This window comes from Trachurus trachurus (assembly GCF_905171665.1).
Source record: "Trachurus trachurus genome assembly, chromosome: 6".
Lineage (NCBI taxonomy): Eukaryota > Metazoa > Chordata > Actinopteri > Carangiformes > Carangidae > Trachurus > Trachurus trachurus.
In genome coordinates this window covers 26,032,356-26,058,123 of record NC_139897.1, presented here as the reverse complement: position 1 = coordinate 26,058,123, position 25,768 = coordinate 26,032,356, and the positions used below count along the sequence as shown (strand labels likewise).

The 25,768-nt window shown below is 41.0% G+C and overlaps 2 protein-coding genes across 2 annotated transcripts in view; both read left to right on the top strand.

Moving 5' to 3' along the window:
* Nucleotides 1-9,695, top strand: part of tead1a (TEA domain family member 1a) — a 48,224-nt gene extending 38,529 nt beyond the window's left edge. The window contains exons 8-12 of the mRNA XM_083974309.1: nt 380-507; nt 2,205-2,378; nt 7,816-7,956; nt 8,535-8,687; nt 9,531-9,695. Of these exons, the coding sequence (XP_083830435.1) occupies nt 380-507; nt 2,205-2,378; nt 7,816-7,956; nt 8,535-8,687; nt 9,531-9,644 (710 nt within the window). The 3' untranslated portion in view covers nt 9,645-9,695. The remainder of the gene's footprint in view (nt 1-379; nt 508-2,204; nt 2,379-7,815; nt 7,957-8,534; nt 8,688-9,530) is intronic.
* Nucleotides 9,696-19,244: 9,549 nt separating this feature from the next.
* Nucleotides 19,245-22,566, top strand: rassf10a (Ras association domain family member 10a). The gene has a single exon (XM_083974469.1). The coding sequence runs from the start codon at nt 19,550-19,552 to the stop codon at nt 21,122-21,124; it is 1,575 nt and encodes a 524-aa protein (XP_083830595.1). The 5' UTR covers nt 19,245-19,549; the 3' UTR covers nt 21,125-22,566.
* The last annotated feature ends 3,202 nt before the right edge of the window (nt 22,567-25,768 follow it).

Below are 25,768 nucleotides of genomic sequence, written 5' to 3'. Positions count from 1 at the left end.
CTCTTCAGGAATTATTATTTTTTTCTATAAATGGGAGTTTTGTTTTGTTTTGGATGGGGCGAGTTTTCAGACGGCTGTCATCTAGGGGATTTCACAACGTCCTCATCATTGCCACCGTTTTCTTTTTTAAATATCTACTTTCATTTTACTGATTCACTTCACACACACACACACACACACCTCAGTCACAGGCTTTGTCCACGAGACGCCAGTAATGGCACAAATTTTTACACATTGGGAGCAAAGAATAATGCTTTCCATTATTCGCTAGCTGCTTTAACCCTGGTAAATAGCATGATTGTACATGATGACTGTGGTGAAGTGAGGTTAAACCGTGTGTGTGTGCGTGTGTGTGTGTGTGTGTCGGTTGGTTGTCTAGGCTACGAGCCTCCCACTACAGCCCAAACACACAGAGAGCCAGCGTGGCAGGGTCGCTCCATCGGCACCACCAAACTACGACTGGTGGAGTTTTCATCTTTTCTGGAGTCACAGAGAGACCAGGAGGCAGTGAGTAACACACACACACACACACACACACACACACACACACACACACACACACACACACACACACACACACACACACACACACACACACACACACTACAGTAAGCACTCCCTATTGTCCCATAAAGCGAGATGACAGATAACCCCACGGCAGAGAGCAGCGTTAAAGCCCTTTGTGTGTCTGTGTGTGTGAATAACCTTTGTGAAGCCGTCTCTCTGCTCGGCCTATCTGTCATCCTGCCACACCGTGGACGCGCTGTCATCTTTCTACCTCGGCCGCACAGACAGCTGGCATTCATCTTGTTGTGGCTTTTTCTGTTTGGACAGTAAAGAAAGAAAGACAAAAAAACAAAACACTGTCGTACAGTGACATTGAAAGAAAAGATGCTTTTGTTAACAACATGTGTTACATACAGTACGTGGAGAAATGCCTTTAACAAAATGTAAAGGTGGACCAGTCATGATTAAATAAACATATTACATTTAATAAGTTTATACCAAAAACAGTAGAGATGGAAAAATAGAAATAGAAAACTTTATTGTCCAGCCAAGGCAGGAAATTCATCGTCTCACCCCGTTACATAAAAACATAAAAGTACCAGCGTGTACAGGAAGCATCTACACAGGACACATACAGACACCTGTTTTTCTTCTATACAGAAAGAATCTAATTTATTTATTCATTTATTTTAAAGTTTATTTGGACACAGAACAAAAATAAAAACAATCAGACAACAGTAAATACAAGACAACAATGCATAATAACACAACATAATTGAAACTTAACAATTATTTAAGTTCAAAAGGAGTGGGAAGAAGCTGAAGCTTATTAAATATGAACAAATAAAACTATGATGTTGCACCTGATTGATTGGGTTTTCTGATCAATTACTAGTGAAGACATTCATTAACTTGCTGTTACATGTTTATGATAGTAATTTAACTATTTAAATGCATCTTTTTGAGGTGATGAAGAAGGTTTAAGTGACACATTACATTACATCAGGAATACATAATGAAGCTTTAAGTCAATAAATCAAACAAAAAGCCATTTGTATTTGTTTTTATTTAGATGGGACAGTGCACATTGATGAACATACAAATATATAAATAGACCGAATTGTAGCAAAACTGCTCATTTCCATCCGTAGTCCCATTACTGTAACATAAAAACAGTTTAAAACAACACTTCAATACATATAATAGAAAATGATCCTTAATGATGTGGAACAACGATTAAGGAGAATATTAGTATGAGCAGCCGTGCTAAGTGGCTAACGTTACGTTTCAAATGATAAGCTATGTGTGTTTGGAGCTGATCTCTGTGGTCAAAACAAAACTAAAACAGCAAAATTATTTTATTATTACAGAATATGCAAATAAAAGATGGCGTCCAGTTACTCCGGAGTTAACCTAAATGTCAAAATGAATGAAAACCAGTCCACAGGAAACACTGCATCTTTCTTTTTGATGCTATTGTCTTATCTGATAATAATATTTTAAAAATAGACCGAGTAAACCAGCAACAGCAGGGAACAAGAGCGCCAAATCATGAAATGTACAATAGAGTTAAATGAACAGCACATACTCTCTCTTACTCTCATCACACATTCAAACACAAGCACATACAGAGACAACAGTTCAACTATCTCCATCCCCGTCCTCACCTTTTCTCCTCCTCCTCTTCGTTCCTTCAGTACAACAAGCACCTATTCGTGCACATCAGCCAGAGCAGTCCGAGCTACAGCGACCCGCTGCTGGAGTGCGTGGACATCCGGCAGATCTACGACAAGTTCCCCGAGAAGAAAGGCGGCCTCAAGGAGCTGTTCGCCAAGGGCCCGCAAAACGCTTTCTACCTGATCAAGTTCTGGGTGAGGGAGACCACACACACACACACACACACACACACACACACACACACACACACACGAACACACACACACACACACACACACTTTACTACTTCCTGTTTCTGTCCCTGTGGTATAGGGTAGACCAAGTACGATTGAGACACTTTTTGCTTTTCCATTTTTGAACAGATATTGCAAAAAAAAACTACTGAAACACTGGAAATAAGTGATTTTTCATAAGCTGTTTAATTTGTTTGTATACTAAGTTAATATTGATGAATATCATTTATTATTTGTTTAATTTTTCCACAATCAGGTCATAAACATGAGGTGCACCTATTGAAACCCATTGATGATGACTGAACATCAATTGTAAATGCAATAAAAACGGAATATATAAATGGAATAAAACAATAAATGGAATATTATTGTATTATTAATATAAATATTATTATATTATAATTATATAACATAAAATTATAATATTAATAGTATATATTAATATAACACAGTTCAGGTATCACATATATTCGTTTTTTTTTTCATTTTCTTTGTTTTTTTGGTTTATATTATGACTTATAACATGTTATCGTTAGCCTACAGCATGCAATGTAATACAACTCTATCAGGGTACAGTTGAGACTTCTCTAGATTGTGCAGTGAGTGAGTTTTTCGGGCACAAAATAACGTTTGCAATGATGTAAGTTATGTTTGATGGTCACAAAAGGATAATAAGCTATTCGTTGTGGAAGGGACATGGTAAAGTGAAATTCTTACCCTAGTAAAAAAGACTTTTGCTGATATCTTTGGACTGGAGATGCTAAAACTCTTCAAATTTCCCACAACCAAAGAGGATGCTAATATGCATGTGCTGAGTAAAAATGGTGGCTCAGCCTTGCAGCGTGGGCAAGATATTACTGTAAGGGTGTTTTTCAACTGTACACATGTCTCAACTAGACTCACTCCACCCTAGTGGTTTGGTTTTTTTTTTTTATTTTATTTCATTTTATTTCATCCCTAGGTTTCATCCCCTTTTTCTGTTTTCTCTCTTAAGTCTGAATTCAGTTTTCATAGTGAGCAGCAGCGTTAAGCACGAGGGGCCGGCGGCTGGTTGTTCCTGTATTTTTCCACTCAGCGCCATATCTTAGCTGTACTTACAAGTGTGTGTGTGTGTGTGTGTGTGTGTGTGTGTGTGTGTGTGTGTGTGTGTGTGTGTGTGTGTGTGTGTGTGTGTGTGTGTGTGTTCTGTCTTTCCACCTGGGATATGGAGGTGGTGGGTTGATGAAAGCACAGTCGCTTTGTTTGAACACCTGCTCACCTCCTGATTCACGGGTTGCTCTGTCCCCACCTGTGTGTGTGTGTGTGTCTGTGTGTGTGTGTGTTTGCCTCTGTGTGTTTGTGTCTGTGTGTGCGTATGCGTATGTGTGTGTGTGTGTTCCACTTTACTGTTCGTGCTGCAGTAGGACACCAAAGGACTTTCAAAAATCCCGGCAACAACAACAGCAGCAGAGCAGCTCATCACACATTCAGTCACAGACCCTGTGTGTGTTAATCACAGAGCAGCAGCAGCAGCAGATTTTACACTCGGGATTCACAGTAACTTTTTTTTTTTTATTATACGTCTGTAATTTTCACCTGTAGTGTTAGAAGAGATTTAAAAAGAAAAAGGCTTGTAGGGTGAGAACCTCACTCGTGTTTTATTTGTGAATGTAAAGTAAGATAATGAGCCGACTGGAGCGGCCAGAGGGCAGCGCCGCTAACGTTATCTTTAGCTTTGATAGCATCCAAAACCAGCCTCTGTAGTAGAGCAGTGTTGGGCACGTTACTTTAAAAAGTAATTAGTTATAGTTACTAGTTACTTTCCCCAAAAAGTAGTAGTAGTAACTGAATTACTAGATTCAAGATTCAAGAAATTTATTTCGCCTTTTTGTGCACAGCAAGCTGGGTGCAATAGGAATTCTTGTGCGGAGTTCGGAGTTCCCCCCAGGTCAGACTTAAAAGAAAAGTTTAAAAGACTTGTTAAAAATAGTGAGTCAAGACAAAAGTACATAAGGAAAAAACATTTCAAACAATTCATGACCTACATTATAAAAGTAACTAATTACCAGGAACAGTACAATAGTGAGTGAGTTGGTTAGTTTAGATTTCGGTTTTAAGGAATCTAAATTTTAAGATACGGTTGTGTATGTCTTGTTTTTTAACAGTTTATTTACTTCACTGGTTAGTTCCAGATAAACGACTTTTTTCCGACTAGTTGAAGTGAAAATAGTGTGTATAACATATTACACTTTAACTTTAACGGGTGTATTATTACTTTGTAACAGGACTTATTGAGTAAAGTAACGGTGGGTTTTATTGTCAGTAATGGTAACAGCGTTGTAACTGGGGAAACAGTAACTTTTTTGATTACCCGTTAATGAAACAAGTAGCGCCGTTAGAAACGCTGTTATTCCCATCACTGCTGTAGAGTAGGGAGAAAAGCTACAGAGCAGATGAAGAGCCACATACATAGTATAGTTTTATCTTTATTGGCTTTTGAATTGGTCCTGGTTTAAGTTGCAACCACGAGAAGCCACAAAATCACAGTAATATGAAAATATTTCCTTATTGGCTTTGGAAATAACACAGTTAGCCATTCCTCTGTTGCCGTCTTCCCTGTACCTGGTTTTGTACCTGTCTGTCACTCAACGTGGCCACACCCTCAATTATGCAGAACAAAAGGCCTTTAGTTTAGGTTTGTGGGTTAATTATAAAAAACAAATACTCTCCATTCAGTTGTAATGAAGTAGGAAATTAGCCATAGGAGAGTCTGTTTGGAGCCTCTGGTGGTCAGTTGAGGAACTGCAGTTGTTCTGCCACCTCCTCTTTATTCTTTCTGTAGTAGGCTGTGTAGTTAAAGTTACTGGACGTGGGATTATTATTGGACAGGAGATGTTGGTCTGTGAGGTTGGGGTCAGTTTATAGTGTGAATGAAGAGGTGAAGAGGTGAAGAGGTGAAGAGGTGCAGCTTCTCGCAGCATGAAAACAAACAAGTGTGTCGTGTAGAGAGCTTCCCCTCTGAATTTAATTAAAAAGCTCTCTAATCTACAACAATGGTGTGTGTGTCTGATAGTCTGCTGCATTAAAAGAGCACAGTTCGCTGTGTGTGTGTGTGTGTGTGCAAGTGGGTGACTTAGCATATTGTGTGTGTGTGTGTGTGTGTGTGTGTGTGTGTGTGTGTGTGTGTGTGTGTGTGTGTGTGTGTGTGTGTGTGTGTGTGTGTGTGTGTGTGTGTGTGTGTGTGTGTGTGTGTGTGTGTGTGTGTGTGTGTGTGTGTGTGTGTGTGTGTGTGTGTGTCGTCAGCCCCTGAGACACCCAGTGCTCCTTAGAGAGCTCATTACAAATAGTACAAACCCTTCTCCACGGCTCTCAGCCTGTAATCCAGGTGCAGCATGTTCTCGCTGTGCGGATGAAACATTTTCAAACTTTTAAGAATAATGTTTTCACACCGTTGCATCTGCTATTATTAATATTATTATTTTTATTTTTTGTTTAGAAAGCAGGTTTTTATTATCTCACTGTTTGTACAGTTTTAAAGTGATGTTGAGCATGAGCAAAACGAGCTGCTACAGTTTCAGCTACGAGCAACAAAAAGTAAAACAGAAATGTAAAACCCAGCTCGAACAGTTTACAACAACACAAAAGTTCCTGCTCCCTTTTTGTCCATGTTTTGAGATCTTCTTCCTCCTCAGTGTAATGGAGGGAAAATCATTTTGCTGTTGGTATTCACAGCACTCAGCGCTTACAACAACCAGCCGTCTGCAGGTGTCAAGCCAAAAAAAAATTGTAGAAACTTTAGAAACTGAAATTTATTTTAAATTCTAGTCATCTCGAAAAGTTTCTCTGGCAAAGAATGAAATAAACATGCAATCTGTGGTTTGTATATTTCCATGTAAACACCACTTCAACAAGCAGCTGGTGGGGGAAAAAAAAAACAGATGTAGAGAGTGAGTGTGATGCAGATAGTTTGGACAAAGATGATTTAACAGCCTCAAATCTGCTTAATATAAAACTAAAGGAGGAAACTACGGAAGCAGCATCTTCATCCAGTGATAGGTGAAACTTATCTCTATAATACTGGGTTGAATTTGAGAATAAACACATATTTCTTTTGATTTCCTGTTTGATGAGAAAAGCCCTTATTCAGCGCAGGTTTTTAACAGGTCACTCTGCCTCATGAACAGCAGATTATTAAGGATCTAAATGAACAAAGGTGGTTGGATATGTCTCTTTTTTAACAGTTTATTTACTATATTTTCAAAACTACAGAAGAATACACTGGTGTAAAGCATCGAAGATAATAAGAGAGAGAAGTAAAGTTGGTATAAAACATGATCAAATGATAAAAATAAGATTTACATGAAGTAATCCCCTTAAGCCAATCACTCCGGAGAGATTTTGAATGAGTCGTAGGAACCTCCTTGCACCATTGAAAGTTGTGTGCTAAATAAATAAACTCTAAACTCTAAACTCTAAACTCTAAACTCTAGAAAATTATTAAATAGACAAAATAAAGAAACATTTGACGGGTCGCACGGCACTGCTAAGTGACTGGACTTCCTGTCTCGTGGTTTTCCAGTCTCATTCCAGTGCCAGATAAACCTCAGTTAGCAGAAGGGTTGAGCCAAACCACTGGCTCCCCCCTTTCGAAGGCTGAGAACAAACATTAAAAAAATGAAAATAAAATTTAAAAAAAGAGACATTTGATGGATTAAAAAAAACAAACAAATTCACCATATAAGATAAGATAAGATAAGATTGCCTTTATTGTCATAATTCAACGAAATGTACATTGCTGCCCCACCGTGGTACAACATATAACATGTAATAACAGAAGACAAGATAAGGAAATAGTCATAAAAACATAAAAAACATAAAAGACAGACATATACATACATATACATGTACGTCTCCTTACCTGATCAAGGTTATAGTTTATGTACTTTTGAAGAGTTTAGAAGAATATATATAAATATATACATACATGATCTATATATATTTCTGTTTATTTTGTTTTATTTCTTTATTTTGCTTTATTTTTCAAGTTATTCTGTTGTATTCCACTATAAAATACACAATTTTTATCTTATTTCTAAAAAAAAAATATGTGTAACAGAATGTGAACCAATAATCTGTGCAGTCCTGCAATAAAGTATTAAAAAAAGAAATTAAAAAAAAGGTTATAGTAACCTATATGTTGGTTTTTGAACGTTGCCCTCAGCCTCTTTCTGATGCTGTAATGTGACCGACTCTCCAGCAGAGGGCGCCGTTGACCAGCTGTGGCAACACGAAGCCTCTGTCCTCATTGATTATATCCAATAATCAAATCCAACAGCAGCCCCAGTATATCGTATATAGGCCTGTAGGTTATTGATTATGTTGTTAACCGTGATGTTTTCTGCTGTGTGTTTTTTTCCAGGCGGACTTGAACCACAACGTGCAGGACGACCCGGCGGCCTTCTACGGCGTCAGCAGCCAGTACGAGAGCTCGGAGAACATGACCATCACCTGCTCCACCAAGGTCTGCTCGTTCGGCAAGCAGGTGGTCGAGAAGGTGGAGGTGAGGAGGAGTTGTTGTTTTTTTTTATTATTATTCTCATCTTGAAGTGTGGTTTGTAGAAGCAACATAAGACCTTTTTCATGGATGTTGATGTACACTGTGCTGAAAAAACTTAATTTTTGCTCCTCGTACTTTGTCAATTTATGGTTTTGTGCTCACAGAAAGTGACAGGTTTTATCTTATTAAGTTAAATTTAATTCAAAGAACCATTTAAAAGTCATTTAATTCACAAAATATAACATAAATCTTTCAGTTTTGTGATATTTTAAATCATAAAGTTGTGTATTGAACTCAGTGCAGTGTCTCCAAAACAACTAGATCCTACATTTCCCATAATGCAACCTGCTTTTCATGTTTTCCTTTGTAAATCCCCACATTTCCCACATTCGTCTCCTCTTGTTGTGCAACCAGATAATTAATCTCAGTCCTCAGTGTTTGACAAAGCCTCTTCAAACTGAGGTCGCGACTAACGACTTGGTTGGAAACCCCCGTTAATGATCAGTTTTACCACGTGTGATGTGATGTGATGTGATAATGAAATCATCCTCTTCCTGTTTCTCTCCCCCCCACTGACCCAGACGGAGTACGCGAGGTTTGAAAACGGGCGCTTCGTCTACAGAATCAGCCGCTCTCCGATGTGCGAATACATGATCAACTTCATCCACAAGCTCAAACACCTGCCGGAGAAATACATGATGAACAGCGTCCTGGAGAACTTCACTATTCTGCTGGTGAGCACGCCACTCAGTGTGTGTGTGTGTGTGTGTGTGTGTGTGTGTGTGTGTGTGTAGTATAGCAGTATTACAGCGGCAACTTTTTTTTTTTTTTTTGTCTTTGATCGACTTTTGATCATACACAAAGTTTCCTCCCTTTTCCACCCTCTCCACAGTGCATACAGACAGAAATTCACATATACATTTGCAGAGAAGTATTACTGTAAAGGGATAGTTCAACATTTTGGCAAATTGGCCCATTGCCGTAATCCCTATAGTCATAGCAGTGGGTTCGTTACCTTTAATTGTCGGTGCAAGCTATTTTTAGAACGGCGGAGCAGAGCCGCAAGCTGCTCAGAGCTACGCTACGGAGGCTAATGGGATTTCTTGGTTTCCCCTCATCAAACTCATCAAATACACAATCCAACAACTCCAAAACGCTCTGGTGGACAAGTTGTGACCTGCACATTCACCACGCTATGAGATAATAACAGAACGTTACGAGACAGAGTTGTTTTAGAGGTAAATACAGAGACTGATGATGAAAAACTGTCCCTGAAGGCAACACGCATCAGCTATTTTGCATGAATTTACCTCGAAAACAACTCTGTATCGTAAAAAAAAAAGAAGTAAAAATTATTTTTTCTGAACCACTGTGGAAAATGTAGGCAGGACGTCTCGCTGTCAAACTGAACAAGACACACACATACACACATAAAGCTGCTACCTTGTTTAACAGATGGTTTTAAATGCTGCTGAGTGCCAGTGATGATGCTGCAGCAAACATGTCTAAGGGTTACTAAATACTGTATTATAATATAAAAATATGATTTTTAATCTTTTTTCTTTGTGTGTGTGCAGGTGGTGAGCAACAGAGACACTCAGGAGACCTTGCTGTGTATGGCGTGTGTGTTCGAGGTGTCCAACAACGAGCACGGAGCACAGCACCACATCTATCGACTCGTCAAGGAATAACACACACACACACACACTTATACATATAAATATATATATAAATATATACACATCACACACACGGACACACACACACACACACACACACACATATGGCCTTTGTTTGGTGACACTGGAGGAAAAAATAAAGCCCCAAACAACCTCAGAGACAGAGACAGAGACAGAGACACTGGCTGCGTCTTCGCTGCTGCTGCTGCAACAAGAGGCGGTTTTTAATTAACATCAGATGTGACACAGTTTTAACGCAGCAGAGCCTCCGTCACCCCCCCGACCCCCCCCCCTCACCCACCCAGCAGGAGCGTTTCAACACGAAATATTAACTCCAACCTGAGTATTAGATGCTCATTAGCTGGAAATATAAAACAAAAATAACGAAGAAGAAGCACAGTGGCAGTGCAGCCGTAGAAACACATTCAAACCGACCTGGGTGTTTGTTTTTGTTCTTTTTTTGTTTTTTTTGCCCCAGCGAGAACATCCTGACTCACACATCACCGGGAGACGTCGGGTCTCCTGCTAATTGGTTTTTACTTTCCCACTTTCACTCCTCAGAAGATTCAGATTTCGCTGTTGTGATGATGGAAAAAGAACAACAGTCTTTTCTCTCTTTTTTTCTTCTTTTTTTTCTGTCATTTGGAGGAAACTCAAACAAGATTTTCAAGATTTTTTTTTGTTTAAAATTTTCTGCCCCCTGTGAAATAAGTGTGTGCGTGCGTGTGTGTATGTATGTGTATGTGTGGGCGCGTGTGTGTGTGTGTGTTACCTGCCAAGATATTGACGGACACTGAAGGTCAGACCCTGTGTATGATCAATAACCAGAGAAGGAAAGAAAAAAAAACATAATATTAATAATAATAATAACAACACTACTGCATTATCATATAGTACGATATAGAGGTGGATTTATACAGAAGAGCCACTGAAAATTGTGTGAGCTTGCACAAAAAAAGAGGTTTGTCCCAAAGAGAAGAGAAAATCAAATTTTTACCTTTTGTATGTTTTCATCTAAAAAAGAAAAAAAAAAAAGAAAAAAAGTAAAAGAAAAAATGAATAGCTTCTAAAACTTTGGGAAATTGTTTATTGATAGTAGCATATAGATTATATTTTAATTCCAGGAACACTATCTAAAATTTATGTCAATAAGAAACTATAAGTGAAATTGAACAATTCAGGTACTTTTTTTTTGTGCAACAGGTAAATCAAAATCTTTGTCGAAGTTATAATCCTCAAGGTGTCACAGTCCTGGTTGATTTGGTCGTTAAAATACATCTTTGTTTCCTGTTGCTCTTTCACAATAAAAGCCAGCAAGCAAGCAAGAGCGTAAAGAACGAGGCGGCTGGTGTGAGTGAAATAAAATAAAATGAAATAAAAATAATGAACATTTCTTTTATATTTGAGCCAAAGACTGAATTTTGATTTGATTAAAAAAAATCTTGAGGATTATAACTTGAAACATTTTGTGGTCAGTCCATTGGAGAGCACTGTGAACCTTCTGAGCTATACAACAACAACATCAACAACGTCCTTCATGGTGTTTTCAAGGAAAAGAGACGTTTAATGTGGTTAAAAGAAAAATAAAACAGCTAAATAAATATGTGATCTGAAAATTAAAGGGATAGTTTAACATTTTTGGCAAATTGGCCCATTGCCATAATCCCTATAGTCATAGCAGTAGGTTCGTTACGTTTAATTGTCAGAGCAAGCTAATTTTAGAACGGCGGAGCAGAGCCGCGAGCTGCTCAGAGCTATGCTACGGAGGCTCATGGGATTTCTTGGTTTCCCTCATCAAACTCATCAAATACACAATCCAACAACTCCACAACGCTCTGGTGGACAAGTTGTGACCTGCACATTCACCACGCTATGAGATAATAACAGAACATTATAAGACAGAGTTGTTTTAGAGGCAAATGCAGAGACTGCTTTGCTGAAAAACTGCCCCTGACGGGAACGCACATCAGCGGTTTTGCATGAATTCACCTCTAAAACAACTCTGTCTCGTAACATTCTGTTGTGTTGTGTCTGTGCAGGTCACAACTTGTCCACCAGAGCGTTTTGGAGTTGTTGGATTGTGTATTTGATGAGTTTGATGAGGGAAACCAAGAAATCCCATTAGCCTCCTCTGAGCAGCTCGCGGCTCTACTCCGCCGTTCTAAAAATAGCTTGCACCGCCAATTAAAGGTAACAAACCTACTGCTAAAACTATAGGGATTATGGCAATGGGCCTATTTGCCAAAATGTTGAACTATCCCTTTAAGCCTAGCTTAGTTCAATATTCTTATACCAGCTAACTTGAGCTTTAACTCGTCCGTACTGACGCCTGAAATGTCGCCACCACCGTGTTTAAATTGAAGTTTTCCCACCGCCTGTTCAGTGTTAACAGTTTAAAACACAGTTCCCTTTAATCGCTGGACGACTGGTTATTACAACGCTGCGTCATCAGCATAGAAGTGATTTATGAAACAGAAACCAAATAAAATAAACTGCTGAAGTGAAGTGTACTGTAGCAGGTGTCGACCGCCGGTCCGTCCGTGTCATGCTCCGACCGCAGCATGAAGTGCCTTTGGTTTGGAAACAGAAGTTTTTTTCCGTAGATGGTGGTTAGAAATATACAAAGAGACACGATAGGAAGGGTTGCATGTCACACGCTCCAGCACTCGGTGTATTTCTAGCTGTAATTTTATAGACAGGCAGCAGTTTAATAACCTGTGTTTATTTCCTTATGCGGAGACTCGCGCTGGTTCACTCTGTATCTGATGGATCTGATGTTCTGTTTATGTGGCATGGACAGTTTTCACATGACGGGGCCTCATTCATTAAATGCAACAGTTATAATGACATAAGACCAGTTTTATCTTCACATCCCTGCAGTAAAATAATTGAAAAATAAAAAATCACTGGGCCATTATTGATTATAGAGTTCATCATACAGCAAAAATGTTCATTGAACATTTTGGAAATTGCACTTATTCATTTTCAGGCTAAGAATGAGATGAGAAGACAAAGTCATGATAAACATTAAGCTGCAGCCGGTGTCTGTTTGCTTATCCTAGATTATTTTAGCAGAGCTTTGTTCAGTGCAATAACTGAAATGAGAGAGAGCTCATCTGGCTCCGTTATCGTACCAGGCTGACTAATAAATATGTCAAATGGGAGTTGTTTAATCCATAAAAAAATGGTTAAAGTTAATTTCCATTCAAGTGAAGAAGTTTGTTTATTGATAAAAGTTTCCAAGCCTTAATCTAAGATAAGTGGCCTTATATTTTACTCTTTAAACACATGTACTTGGTCTATAAACATAGCTACGGCATCAGTCTTCTCCTCTAACTCTTGGCAGCTTCTGTTATAAACAACATTATCTTACAATAAGATCAAATTATGGTCTATTGACACCTGATATCAGACCTCTGAGGTGATTGTAGTCAATGTTGAAACTCCAAACACTCAGAATAAAAACTAATTTGGACAAAAAAACTCATGCACATTAATGAACGAGGCCCAGTCGATCAGTAAACTGTCACGACTCCAGTGTGTGACGACCAGAAGATCCAGGATCGTTGTGTTTGGGGGCGACTTCTCCTACTTCTATTTTACTAAACGTGAAAACAGCCATCTTCTAATCAGAGCTGGCCATCTGTTCAATATTTGGTCTTTAATGAGGAACAACTCAGATCCGACTCAGAGGACTTTCCACCCTTGTGCCTAAAAAAAAAAAAGTATTGAGATTAGTCATCATCGTCCTATAAACCTGCTATATATATTTTGACTCTTATTTGTCTGGGTCCTCGTCCGGTAAAAAACGCCCCTCGTCGTCTCATGAATCATATGAGCAGGTGAATTCTTGCAGCTTTTTCCCCCCCAGAGTCTCTCACTACGGTATAGTAAAGTTTGTCATGGTAATCTTAATAACACGCAGCCTCAGAGGACTGATCTTTGCAATAATAATAATAAAAAACCCTCTTGTCTGGACGTTTATCTACCACCTGCTTACCAAAGACAGTCGCCAGCCATGCAACACAAAACCACACACACAGAGGGGGGAAAAATAAAGAGAGTACAGTAGAATAACTTACAAGCTTCTGCCAAAAAAGAAAGAAGAAAGAAGAAGGAACAGGACTATCAACTTAGATAAACATACGAAGGTTATTTACTTAGAAACAAATCAAAGGTTTGAATTTGACCTGTCTCAGCTAATAAGGACACCGTCTATCATCTTGTTTGGCAGACTGAAGAAACCCTGTATCAGAAGGAAACTGTGATTTATTTAAACGCCCTTGAACTCACCTTTTTTTTATTATTATTATTTTATTTTATTTTATTTTAGGGCTTTTTACTGTTTAACGTCTACTCACACTAATAATGATAATTTAAAAGAAAAAGCCCCACGAAGAGCAGTGTATACATTCAAACTGCAGTGAACTGCTGAGTTTCTGAATCATTGTTGTCCGTGTTGTCAATGTTATCTCGTACGTACGTGCAAGTTGGATATTTATCTTCTTTTTTTTTTTTTCCGAAAACCTCGTGTGGCACAGAAATCCTGTCTGTAATCAATTCCAAAATGGCCTTGAATCCTTTCACTCCAGTGCATGTGCAATGCATCTGTGTGTGTGTGCACTGAGGGTTTTTTTTGATAAGGTGCTTTGTATAAAGGTGACAATAACGTTTATTACAGATGTTGTGTATATCTTTGATATTCTAATGTTTATCCTATTTTGCAAAGAAGAGAGTACATTTAGGAAAAAAAAAATCCAAGAGCTAGTGATGTGTGTCTGTTGGTACTGCACAGGGTCTGATCTTTGCTTTGTAACCTTTTTTTTTTTTTCTCCCCCCCCTCATGGCTAAAAGTATGTTAGATATTTTCTAGCTTTGTAGAGACTTTGTACGCATATGCTATTCAGTTTAAATAAATGGTCAGTTCCAAACTGTGCACTGGGGTTGGTCGTCACTCATTAAGGTCTTACATCTCTACTTTTTGTGCATATTTCTATATTTTGTGTATGCATTATGTTCTCATTTTCATGCATAACCATCTTTTATCACTCATTTTTAATTAGCAAATGGAGTTACATTTTTTAAAAACTGCAAACACCACGTCGTTTCACATGTCATTTAACAACAAAAAACTCACATCCATGTTCTCATGATGCTGCTCAAGTAAAAAAAGAAAAAAGATATTTTCCAACAACCCACTGACACTTTGAGTTACTTCCTTTCTGTTGAAATGAGTCAGGATCGGGACCTGAGTGATGTGTTTAAAGTTTCCCTCTGGGCGTCTTTTAAACTCAGTAAAACAAGATACTCTGATATTTGATTTAACTCCTTAGAGCTGCGTTTATAAAACATAATTTGACAGGTTACATCTCTAGTTTCTGACCTGTACTACAGCCTGTACTTTCATGTTTTTATTTTTGGTCCTTCCTTGCAAAAAAGAAGACAAAAAGTCATATTTCACAAGTATCAATATGATGTACTTCATACAAGACCAATATGCTAAGCAGCAAAATCCTCCTCTGAAGCTTCAAGGCCTCTTAGTCTGATAGTTTTTTATTTGATTTTAATAAGACTTTTATTTGTCCATTTTCTCACTGGTGTCCATGAAGCTCTCCAAAATATTAAAACATTGTGATACCTAAGACACCTTTTGGTGCCATTAAAAAACAGACAAGTCTTTGAGGAAGCTGCTCTGTGAGGGAAATAGAGAAGGAGAAGAAGAGGAGGAGGAGGAGCAACAGCCGACAGAGATCTGTCTATGTGGATCTTTGTGGTTGATAATCAAAACTCAGGCTATTATAAAAAAAGAAAAAAAAAGAAAACAACAATAAAAACTTTATTTTTGTGATCCCTGGGATTAAAGGAAAATAGACAACGGAGGACTGAACAGGTAAGACTCAACACTTCCTGCTGCTACCTGTGGCTTGTAAATATTGACAAATCACATTTATTTGCGCTGCAGAGATTCTGTAGAGATTTAACAAGGTCTACAGCTTCTTCATGTTGTTTACTCTGAAGGTTTAGCACAGTTTGGTTTGTTTGGTTTGCTGGCTTGTAGCTAATTAGCCTCGTCCGTGTTAGCAGCTACACTGACACAGACTTTAAAGGGATAGTTCAACATTTTGGCAAGTTGGCCCATTGCCATAATCCCCATAGTCTTAGCAGTAGGTTTGTTACCTTTAATTGTCGGTGCAAACTATTTTTAGAACGGCGGAGCAGAGCCCGAGCTGCTCAGAGCTATGCTACGGAGGCTAATGGGATTTCTTGGTTTCCCTCATCAAACTCATCAAATACACAATGCAACAACTCCAAAACGCTCCGGTGGACAAGTTGTGACCTGCACATTCACCACGCTATGAGATAATAACAGAACGTTACCAGACAGAGTTGTTTTAGAGGTAAATGCAGAGACTGCTTGCTGAAAAACCGCCCTGACGGGAACACGCATCAGTGGTTTTGCATGAATTTACCTCTAAAACAACTCTGTCTTGTATATTTTATTTCCTTTGCACGTTTCCTTTTGGACCAACCGACCGACTGTGTATGGTGTCCAACAACTCTTGTGCGATTGGTCAGAAATTAGAAGTTCTGCACTTGAGTTTCTCGTGAAGTGATTAACTCTGTTCTTGTTGTTTTAGCCACCTTGACAGAACAAACACATTTCTCTGTTCTTGTGGAGTCTGTACAGGCCTTTACTGTGACATAAAGGTGCACTTTGAATATAAAGGACATACAGAGACAGATGGTGACAGGGAGTCTATCCAGTCAGCTGCAGAGGATATTTGACATTTTTTTGGTGTGTAGTGTGTTGTGTATAGCTCTCAAAGTGACATGACACAAGAAGACACAGTTTCATACTGACACTCCATGCTGGTAGATAAAGGTGTTAAAAAATAATGGAGAACGAGTTTCATGTCATGTTACAAGCTGAGGATGCAGTGACTGAGATTCATGTGTGACAGCAGGGGATGAAATGTTGTGTTTAAATATTTGGCCTGTGATGATTTACACTGTGTCACTGTTGCTGAGAGAAGCTGTTTGATTATTTTTGTCCTAAAATAGTTCAGTGTAAATGAGGTAAACGTGGCTCCAGCCTCTGTGATACCTTGTATGAACACCAGGGGGAGCCATGCTCTCAAAAATGCATCATCACCTCTGATCATTCATATTCATTAGCCATTAAGATAATAGTATTATTTCACCTCTCAGGGAATTTAATAGGTTGCACATTTAGTTGACATTAAAAAGCTTTTTGCAAACACAAAGTGATTCTCTGGAGATTAATTATAATCTATGCAGCAGATTTTATTTTCAATCAGCGATGAACCCTGTGGTTTTTAATCAGTTTTTGTGACTCGGCCTTGCTTTTGTGTTCACCGCCCTTGTGCAGCAAACCTTTACCAGCTGGTCTGAGGTCAGACGGACCTGACGACCTCACAGGAAGTGAGATCAGAGATAAAGAAGAAAAAGCAGAAAAGCACTCGCTGTTGTGTCTCATCTTATCTTTATCCAAACGAAGTGCACAGTGACTGCACGCTCGCTCTGAATGTGTGTGGACATGCTGCTGTGAGTAATACTGTATGTTTATGTCTGCTATGCACACACACACACACACACACACACACACACACACACACACACACACACACACACACATGCATTAGTGTGTTGTCACATTCCCAGATGGTTTTCTAAGCAGTTATTTTACCAACAAACTCGGCCCGGGCCGTCCCTCTGAGCTGAGGTTACAGCACACAAACAGACTAATGGTGGCTGGTGAGGAGGATAAACCCCCTCCCCATTAATGTAGTGCAGCAGTGGCACACAACAAAACACTCTTAATGCAGATAAATAAACAGATAAATCCTTTTATGAGTTTCATCAACCACATTCTGGCCCTGAAAGAGTTGACAGAGCAGATTAGGGGGTCAGACGCTGTACGGCAGCTCTGCAGGATTTCCCTCTCGCTGCAGCTGAGCTCAGAGACGTTCAGCCGTGTGCACCGGATTATGAAGATGAAGCTGCACAACAATGAACGCTGCTGCTGCAGTGAAACACTGCTGAGTAAGAGCTGCAGACGAGCTCCTCCAGCTCCTCCAGCTCCTCTCTGCTGGGTCTCTGCTTTGGCCTCGAACCTGCGCTCAATGTAGCTCTAATACACAACATGGTACGGTGGCCCTGAAGGGTCAAAGCTCTGACTGCAACAAGAAAACAGATGCATATGTCTGTCTATTGTTTTATCTATCGATCATTCTATCTATTCATCATTCTATCTATCTATTGGTCTAATGTTCTATCTATCTATCTATCTATCTATCTATCTATCTATCTATCTATCTATCTATCTATCTATCTATCTATCTATCTATCTATCTATCTATCTATCTATCTATCTATCTATCTATCTATTATTCTAATGTTCTATCTATCTATCTATCTATCTATCTATCTATCTATCTATTATTCTAATGTTCTATCTATCTATCTATCTATCTATATATCTATCTATTCTATTATTCTAATGTTCTATCTATCTATCTATCTATCTATCTATCTATCTATCTATCTATCTATCTATCTATCTATCTATCTATCTATCTATCTATCTATCTACCTATCGTTCTATCTATCTATCTATCTATCGTTCAATCTATCTATCTATCTATCGTTCTATCTATCGTTCTATCTAATGTTCAATCTATCTATTGATCGTTCGATCTATCATTTGTTCTATCTATCTATCTATCTATCTATCTATCTATCTATCTATCTATTGGTCTAATGATCTATCTATCTATCTATCTATCTATCTATCTATCTATCTATCTATCTATTGGTCTAATGATCTATCTATCTATCTATCTATCTATCTATCTATCTATCTATCTATCTATCTATCTATCTATCGTCCTGTCTGTGAGGTTTTGGTTGGACATCAAACATGTTCGGTGCAGAAACTCATCGGTCAGAGAGTCGAGAGACGAAGATAAAGACGAATTCAAACCTGCAAAAAACCTTTATGATACCTGTTGGTGTATAATCTCATTTTCTATCAGTTATCAACGCTTGAAATCTAATCAGTCTTCTTGACCTTTGACCTTGAGGACACAACACCAGGAAGAAGAAGTAGCCTACTAGAACTGCTTCTGAGCTGAAGTTGTTGTGTGTGGAGCAGAGAAAGTTCAGTCTGAGGAAACAGAATCAATGTTTCATATTCATTCATTAAAATCAGGCTGAGACTCCAACTGTCTGTCTCTGTGTGTGTGTGTGTGTGTGTGTGTGTGTGTGTGTGTGTGTGTGTGTGTGTGTGTGTGTGTGTGTGTGTGTGTGTGTGTGTGTGTGTGTGTGTGTGTGTGTGTGTGTGTGTGTGTGTGAGAGTGTGACGGGGAGCCAGACGAATCGAGAGGCAGGGAGGCGTGTCCCAGCTGTTACACCCTCCTCCCCTCCTCCTCCTCCTCCTCCTCTCGGCTCTGTCCCACACAGCGGAGCGGAGCAGCCTGTCCTGTCACAAGGACGCACCTCCACCTCCTCCTCCTCCTCCTCCTCTCTCTCTCTCTCTCTCTCTCCGCGGCTCAGATCAATCTGCCGGGCAGAGCGGGATGAGGTCCCGGCAGCAGCAGCAGCAGAACACCGGAAAAACAAATGGATGTAATGTTTTTTTTGTTTTTATTTCTAGCGCTGATGGTTGTTGAGACCTGACTGGATCGGTGCGCTCCGCCCGGTGCGCTCGGACTTTAAAGCGCGCACTTTGTTTTTTGTGTTTTTGCGTTTTGGATGAATCCGACGCGTCCATGTTTCGATCATTATGATTAAATTAAAAGCCAGAGACCTGGAGACCGCAGCTGCTGTCTTCTTTACTTTCTGAGTTGCGCTAATTCTTTTTAAAAAACTGAACTAACTTTGTTGCACCGCCGGAGATGGAGCCGGAGGAGGGGAAGGTGTCGGTGTGGGTCTGCCGCGAGGAGAAGCTGGTCTCCGGGCTGACGAAGCGGACCACCTGCGCCGACGTGGTGAAGGTGCTGCTGGAGGACCAGAACCTGCGGCAGGGCAGCTCGGCCGCCATGCTGTCCGGCGCCCCGCAGGCGTACTGCGTGGTGGAGAAGTGGCGCGGCTTCGAGAGGATTTTACCCAACAAGACCAAGATCCTGCGGCTGTGGAGCGCGTGGGGCGACGAGCAGGAGAACGTGCGCTTCGTGCTGGTCAAGAACGAGGCGTCGCTGCCCAACAACGGCCCGCGCAGCGCCGAGGCCCGGGTGGTCCAGAGCCGGGACAGCCCGGGAGGGGGCTCGGGCGCGGGGGGGCTGAGGGGCAGCGTCCGGACCTGCTGGACCGCGGCGGCCGCTGCTGCCAACCTGTCGCAGGAGAAGCAGCGGCGCATCGTGCGGAAGGCGTTCAGGAAGTTGGATAAGATGAACAAGAAGAAGGAGCAGAGTCCCAGTGCTGTGTGTAATAAAGGCTCCGTGGAGAAGATGGAGACGCTGGTCCACCTGGTGATCTCCCAGGACCACACCATCCGGCAGCAGGTCCAGAGGATCAAGGAGCTGGACCGCGAGATCGAGCGCTGCGAGGCCAAAGTGCACTTCGACCGCATCAAGAGACACGGAGTCAACTATGTGCAGGACACATACATGGTGGACGCCTCCTCCTCCTCCTCCGCCTCCTCCTCTTCCTCCTCCGCCGCGGACGCTCCTGCCGCCTCCTCTGCCTCCTCCTCCTCGGACTGTAAGCGCAAAGCGGAGCGGCAGGACGCGCGCTGCACCGCGGAGGCGCTGGCGCAGTTCGAGGAGTACGCGCGGCGCTGCGAGGAGGTGATCCGGCTGCAGGAGGAGCTGGCGGAGCGCGAGGCGCTGGTGGAGAGCATCACCGGGGAGATCCAGGAGGAGCTGAACCGGCGGTGGATGAAGCGGCGGCGGGAGGAGAAGAGAGAAGGAGGAGGAGGAGGAGTAGTGGCAGAGGCGGAGGAGACGGACAGCGTCGCGGAGGAGATGTGCCTTCCTTCTTCTGCCGCTCCAGCTGTGGTGGAGCCAGATGTGGAGAGTCTGTCGTCGTCGGAGAACGAGGTCGCGCTGGAGGAGGAGCGGATCAAGACGCAGCTGGACACCAGTCTGTACATCGGCCTGCGGCTGAAGACGGACCTGGACGCCATCCGCGGGGACTTGGACCTGAGTCTGGCACTCTGGGAGACCAAGGAGAGCGAACTGCTGGAGCTGCTGGCCCGAGTGGAGACGATGGAGCTGGAGCAGCAGGCGAACAGCAGCGGCAGCAGCAAAGGGACTGAGACTGTAGAGGAGGAGCTGCATGGGGCTGTGGGAGCGGACATCGAGTCTGCACCGTCGGAGAAGAGCAGCAGCGGTGGTGGAGGAGCCTGGGTGGAGCAGGCCAGAGGTCTGTCCAAGTCCTGCAACACCAACGACGAGGACTCGGACACGGGCCTGAGCTCCATGCACAGCCAGGACTCTGACAACCCGCCTGTGTGCGAGTCCCTGGTGTGAACTTAACTATAATATATAAACTCTCACTCTCTCACACAAGCCACAAACTCAGGGGCAGAGAAAGGAAATCAGTGTTGTTGGCAATAGAGGGAAAGACTCTCCCTCCTCCTGTAAACGCACCTCATGTTCAGTTTGGACACTGTAATTCTATAGCAATAATTTCTTATCATGTAGTCGTTGCACAATAAGCTATAGGAGGGGACACAGCATGCTTAGAGGTTCGATGATACTAGGCCCCTTGCTGCTCCATATAGCTGACCTTTGGCCTCCAGTGAGGTTGTGGCTATAGATGGAGTACATGATCTGCAGGAAGAGACGTAGAACCTCACCAAAAATCGTCGAGAACTCCCGACTGGTTAAGTTTAGTAAAACTGACACGTACAGGTGTAAAAAAGGGGGCAAAAAACTAAAAGTAAGTGAAGCCAAGTTAAGTTAAGTTTAGGCACAGATAAGTAAAGTTTGCATGTTGTCTATCTATGATGTCACTTCCTGCAGATCATGCACTCCTTCTAGCAACAACCCTCCAATGAGGAGCGTCAACAAAGCACCACTTATTAGGAGAGAAAATAGCCTAGAAGAGTATTATAACAAGCCACTTCCTGTCTGTAGAGAACAGTCTGAAAACAACTGAAGGGCAAAAGTGTCAGACGGGTTCAGATCCTTTTTTTTTAATTTAAAAAGGGGTCACAGTCGGCTGCAGCAGACAAGAAGACACCACGTCCGGTCCAAGTAGCATCAGTTCACCACAGTCTCTTCAAAAGAGGATTGAAATGTACAGAAGAAGTCACAGCCACTCCAAAACATTTACATTCGGTATTTTATCAGATTTAGAGAGAAAAAAAAGAAAAAAAGAAAGAGTAGAAGTTGTTGTGAGCAGCAGAAATCATCCACCCACTCGATGTGTCGTCCTCAGTGTGAAATGTAAACGTCTTCTTGGGTTTTAAACATGAAGCAGCAGCAGCAGCAGCAGAGGCGGTGGTGGTGGTTCCCATCGCTGGGCCTGTTTATAGAGCTGGTTTAATAAACTGTGGAGCCTCGTTCACTTTCATCTTTCTGTTCTGTGCTCTTCTTGGCAAAAAACTGAGATCACTTCCCAAAATGTTAAGACGCTGCTTCAAAGCTGTGGTTCCTGACGTTTTTTGGGCTCGTTACCAACTAATAATAACCACATCAAAAGTTTAATTCATCCACGAAAACTCTCTTCTCTCGCTTTTCTTTTCTTTTTTCATAACTTTTTCTTCTCCTTCTCCTGTGAATCTTCAGGTTTAACCTTTGGCCTCCAGGTTGGGAACCACCGGTTTAAAGCTTCATGTGACGTTAAAGTCAAAACAAATGAACACATGTCTGACACTTGATAGTTTGATTTGAAGTGGAGACTGACTCCTACATTTCCCATGATGCAACTTGACAGCTCCTCCTCTGCTGCTTCCTAAATGCTTTGCAACCCCAAGGTTTCTATTATAGGAGACAATACGGTAATAATAATAATAATAATAATAATAATAATAATAATAATAATAATAATCCTGCACCCAGAGCTTTGGAGACACATCATCAGATCAGACGTCATGTGATGTTAAACAGCTGTTTTCACATGTAAGATGCAAAAAATGGCGACGTTTCTCCTTTAAATCTGTGTTTTTTGACCGTTATTTTGGCGTCATGTTGGCTTGTTTCCTCAAAAAAGCATCTTAATCAACCAAAAGCAAAGTCAAAGGTGCAAGATAGAAACAATCTTCATCCTATGGAAAGCAAAAGAGTCCAAAAAGCATGTCATTCACATCCGATGACTCCTTTTTGGGGGGCAATTCGTCCTTTTTTCTCCGGCTGGGACCGTTTTTGGCAGGGTCGGCCTGTTTCAACACCTGTAACACTGGAGTTTAAAGATGCTTTTGGGAGGAACAAGCCCGTTTTAGTAATAATCCCACAGCTCCATGCATCTCTGATCTGAGCCTGTGTCACTATTTTAAGCTCTGGTTCCCTTTTTTTTGTTTTTTTAACATCCTGGAAACAGTCACTGCAAAGTCGTATTAGCTGTTCATCGTGGTTTCTCTCTTCCAAGAAGTGCACAGAGGAAATACAATAAAACAGAGGCAGCAGCAGATGAGATAATCCCTCCAACTGAATCAATCGCTCTATTCTTTTATTATTATTATATTATTATTATTAATATCGGGCTGTTGTGATGTCACATACACGTAGCTACAATGTTTTGACGTTTGTCCAGCCGTCGTGAAAAGTGATAAACCTTATAAACACCTAGAAGAGACTGATGATGATGTTTTTTTTTAGCTGCATCCAAACAACAGCCGGCGTTGAGGTGACATTCAGCAAAGCTTTTCCTCAGCAACACAGAGAGAGAGAGAAAAATGAGATGCACTGTGGCTGCAGCCCGACACCGGTCAACACATGTTGTTGTTGTCACACACACATATGACTGTTAGTGTTGAAATAAACAGCAGAACCTTGTCCGGCTTCACCGTGTGGTTTCATTCAGTGTGTTTTTAACAGTAACATCTCAGTTATAAAGAGACGACTTCGCCCCCTCGGCTGAACATCTCTGTGTTTGACGTGCAGTTGTCTGGATGGATGAGATAGTCTGTTGCCTCCAGGCTGCAGAGTCTCTGTGTGTGTTTGTGTGTGTTTGTGTGTGTGCATATCGCCTGCCCCCGTCACACTCGTCATGCATAGTTCAGTTGTGTTTAATTGTTGCTTTAGGATTGCTCTCCTCTCGCATGAGCTCCTGCATTAATGATGACAGGATAAAGCTGAGGCCTGAATGTACAGAGCAGCTCGGGTTACCTGTTAGTAACACATACCTTCACATGTTCCTCAGGCGCCGACTCAACGGGTCACTTCACCTTTATGATAAATGACATATTTTCTCACCTACTGGGGGTTTAATTGTGCATTTAGTTTAGTTGTTTTTTTACTGGCTAAAGTTAACTGAAGTTAGTGGAAGTGAACTGAATCTAATTTGTGGCGTTCACAGCAAAGATAAGTGGCGTTTTTAAATATTTAGCAGCAGCAGCGTCGCTTTTCATAGGCTAAGTCCAAACAACAGAGGATGATCCACTGTAGGCTAGAGCTGTTTTCCACTGTCTAATTCATTGTACAAGGTCTGCGAGAAAAATACATTTACAGTTTTAAAAAGCTGATTCGAGGTTGTTTACACACCTCATATGCACTAAATTTGAGTATTTTCTGTCCAATAATAAGCTAGATTTTGGTCAATTCACAGAATGTTTTTATTATAGTCTAATATGTAGCCTATTTGGATGACGAGCCGATGTTTGTGAGTGTTTTAACACCAGAATATGTTCTTTAAAATGTGGATTTGTCCTTGAAATAGCATTTAAACCTTAGTTTTAAGGTGCATCTCCAGGAAACACCTTACAGAAATTTGGAAACCAACTGCTGTTTATTTTCAAAGTTTTAAAGTCCTTACAGGTGCCATGACGTAGCTAATGTAGCTAATTGTTGACCAGAAATGTTGGCGAATTCAAGATTTAACTTTATTAGCTAACTTGCCAAGAATTTTTAGTCATGGAAACCAATGCAAACATTAACTATTGTGACCTGTTTCTTTCACTTCTACCACTGACGCTATGCTAACCCGCTAATGCCAGTTTTCCAATACCGAGTCACTGTCTTGAAAGAGCAGCGCTACACTGAGGAGGAAATTATCTCTTGTTTTGTAAATACATGAATGGTTGGAGCTCTGCCAACTGTTTAATACTGCTAAGGAAACAGCTGCTAATGTTAATGCTAATCCTGGCATGTAGCATTATCATAACTTGCAAATACCTCCTTTATAAGGCTTATAAAGTGCTCAAAAATTAAACATTCATACATTATCAAGTCCTGGGCAAATTTAAATTAATTAAAAGATTATTTATAGCCTATAAACAAAAATATTAAATAAAGATAATTAAAAATCAGTGAAAGAGATGTTGGGAACTTGGCTACATCAAAACATTGCGCATATTCAACAAACACTTTCTAAGAGGCGATACCTAGCCTGACTGCCTGAGTAGCCGTTCTGTCCTTAAAGGCATCGTGGGGATTTCAAATACCAGTGCCGTTGTGCCGACAATATAAAACTCAATTAGCCTATTCTCTAACAGCAGCCCAGTTCTGTCAGCCACAGGTTCACGTTGTCACTAATTGTCTTCATCAGGGTCACGTCAAACCTTCTTCAGTCGTTGAATTCCAGACATTTCATCAGACAAAGGTTGTAATTTCGTGCCAGTTTTCCTCGTTGGGCGACGACAACAACGACAACGGTGGTGCCACACCCTGCTGTTCCTCCTCTCTGAGCCTTTGTCAACACAATAAGCCTCGTTTCTACAGCTCTGACTTCCACCTTGTGAGCTCAAGAGAGAGAGAAGGGGCTCCTCAAACGCAGCGCAAAGTGTTTACCCAACAGACCCCGAGCGTTGGGGGAATTCCTGAAAAGTGAGTGGAGGTAGAAAAATGCAAACAACAGGAGAAGTCTTCACCTGAGAGACGAAAGAAGAGGTTCATGTTTGCACGCTGAAACTTTTGCAGCTGAAACATTTTCAGCGATCAAAGTTTGGACTGAAAGAAGATCAATTATAAAGCTGAAGGAGTTGCTCAGAAAAAGTTGGAAAAAACGCTGAA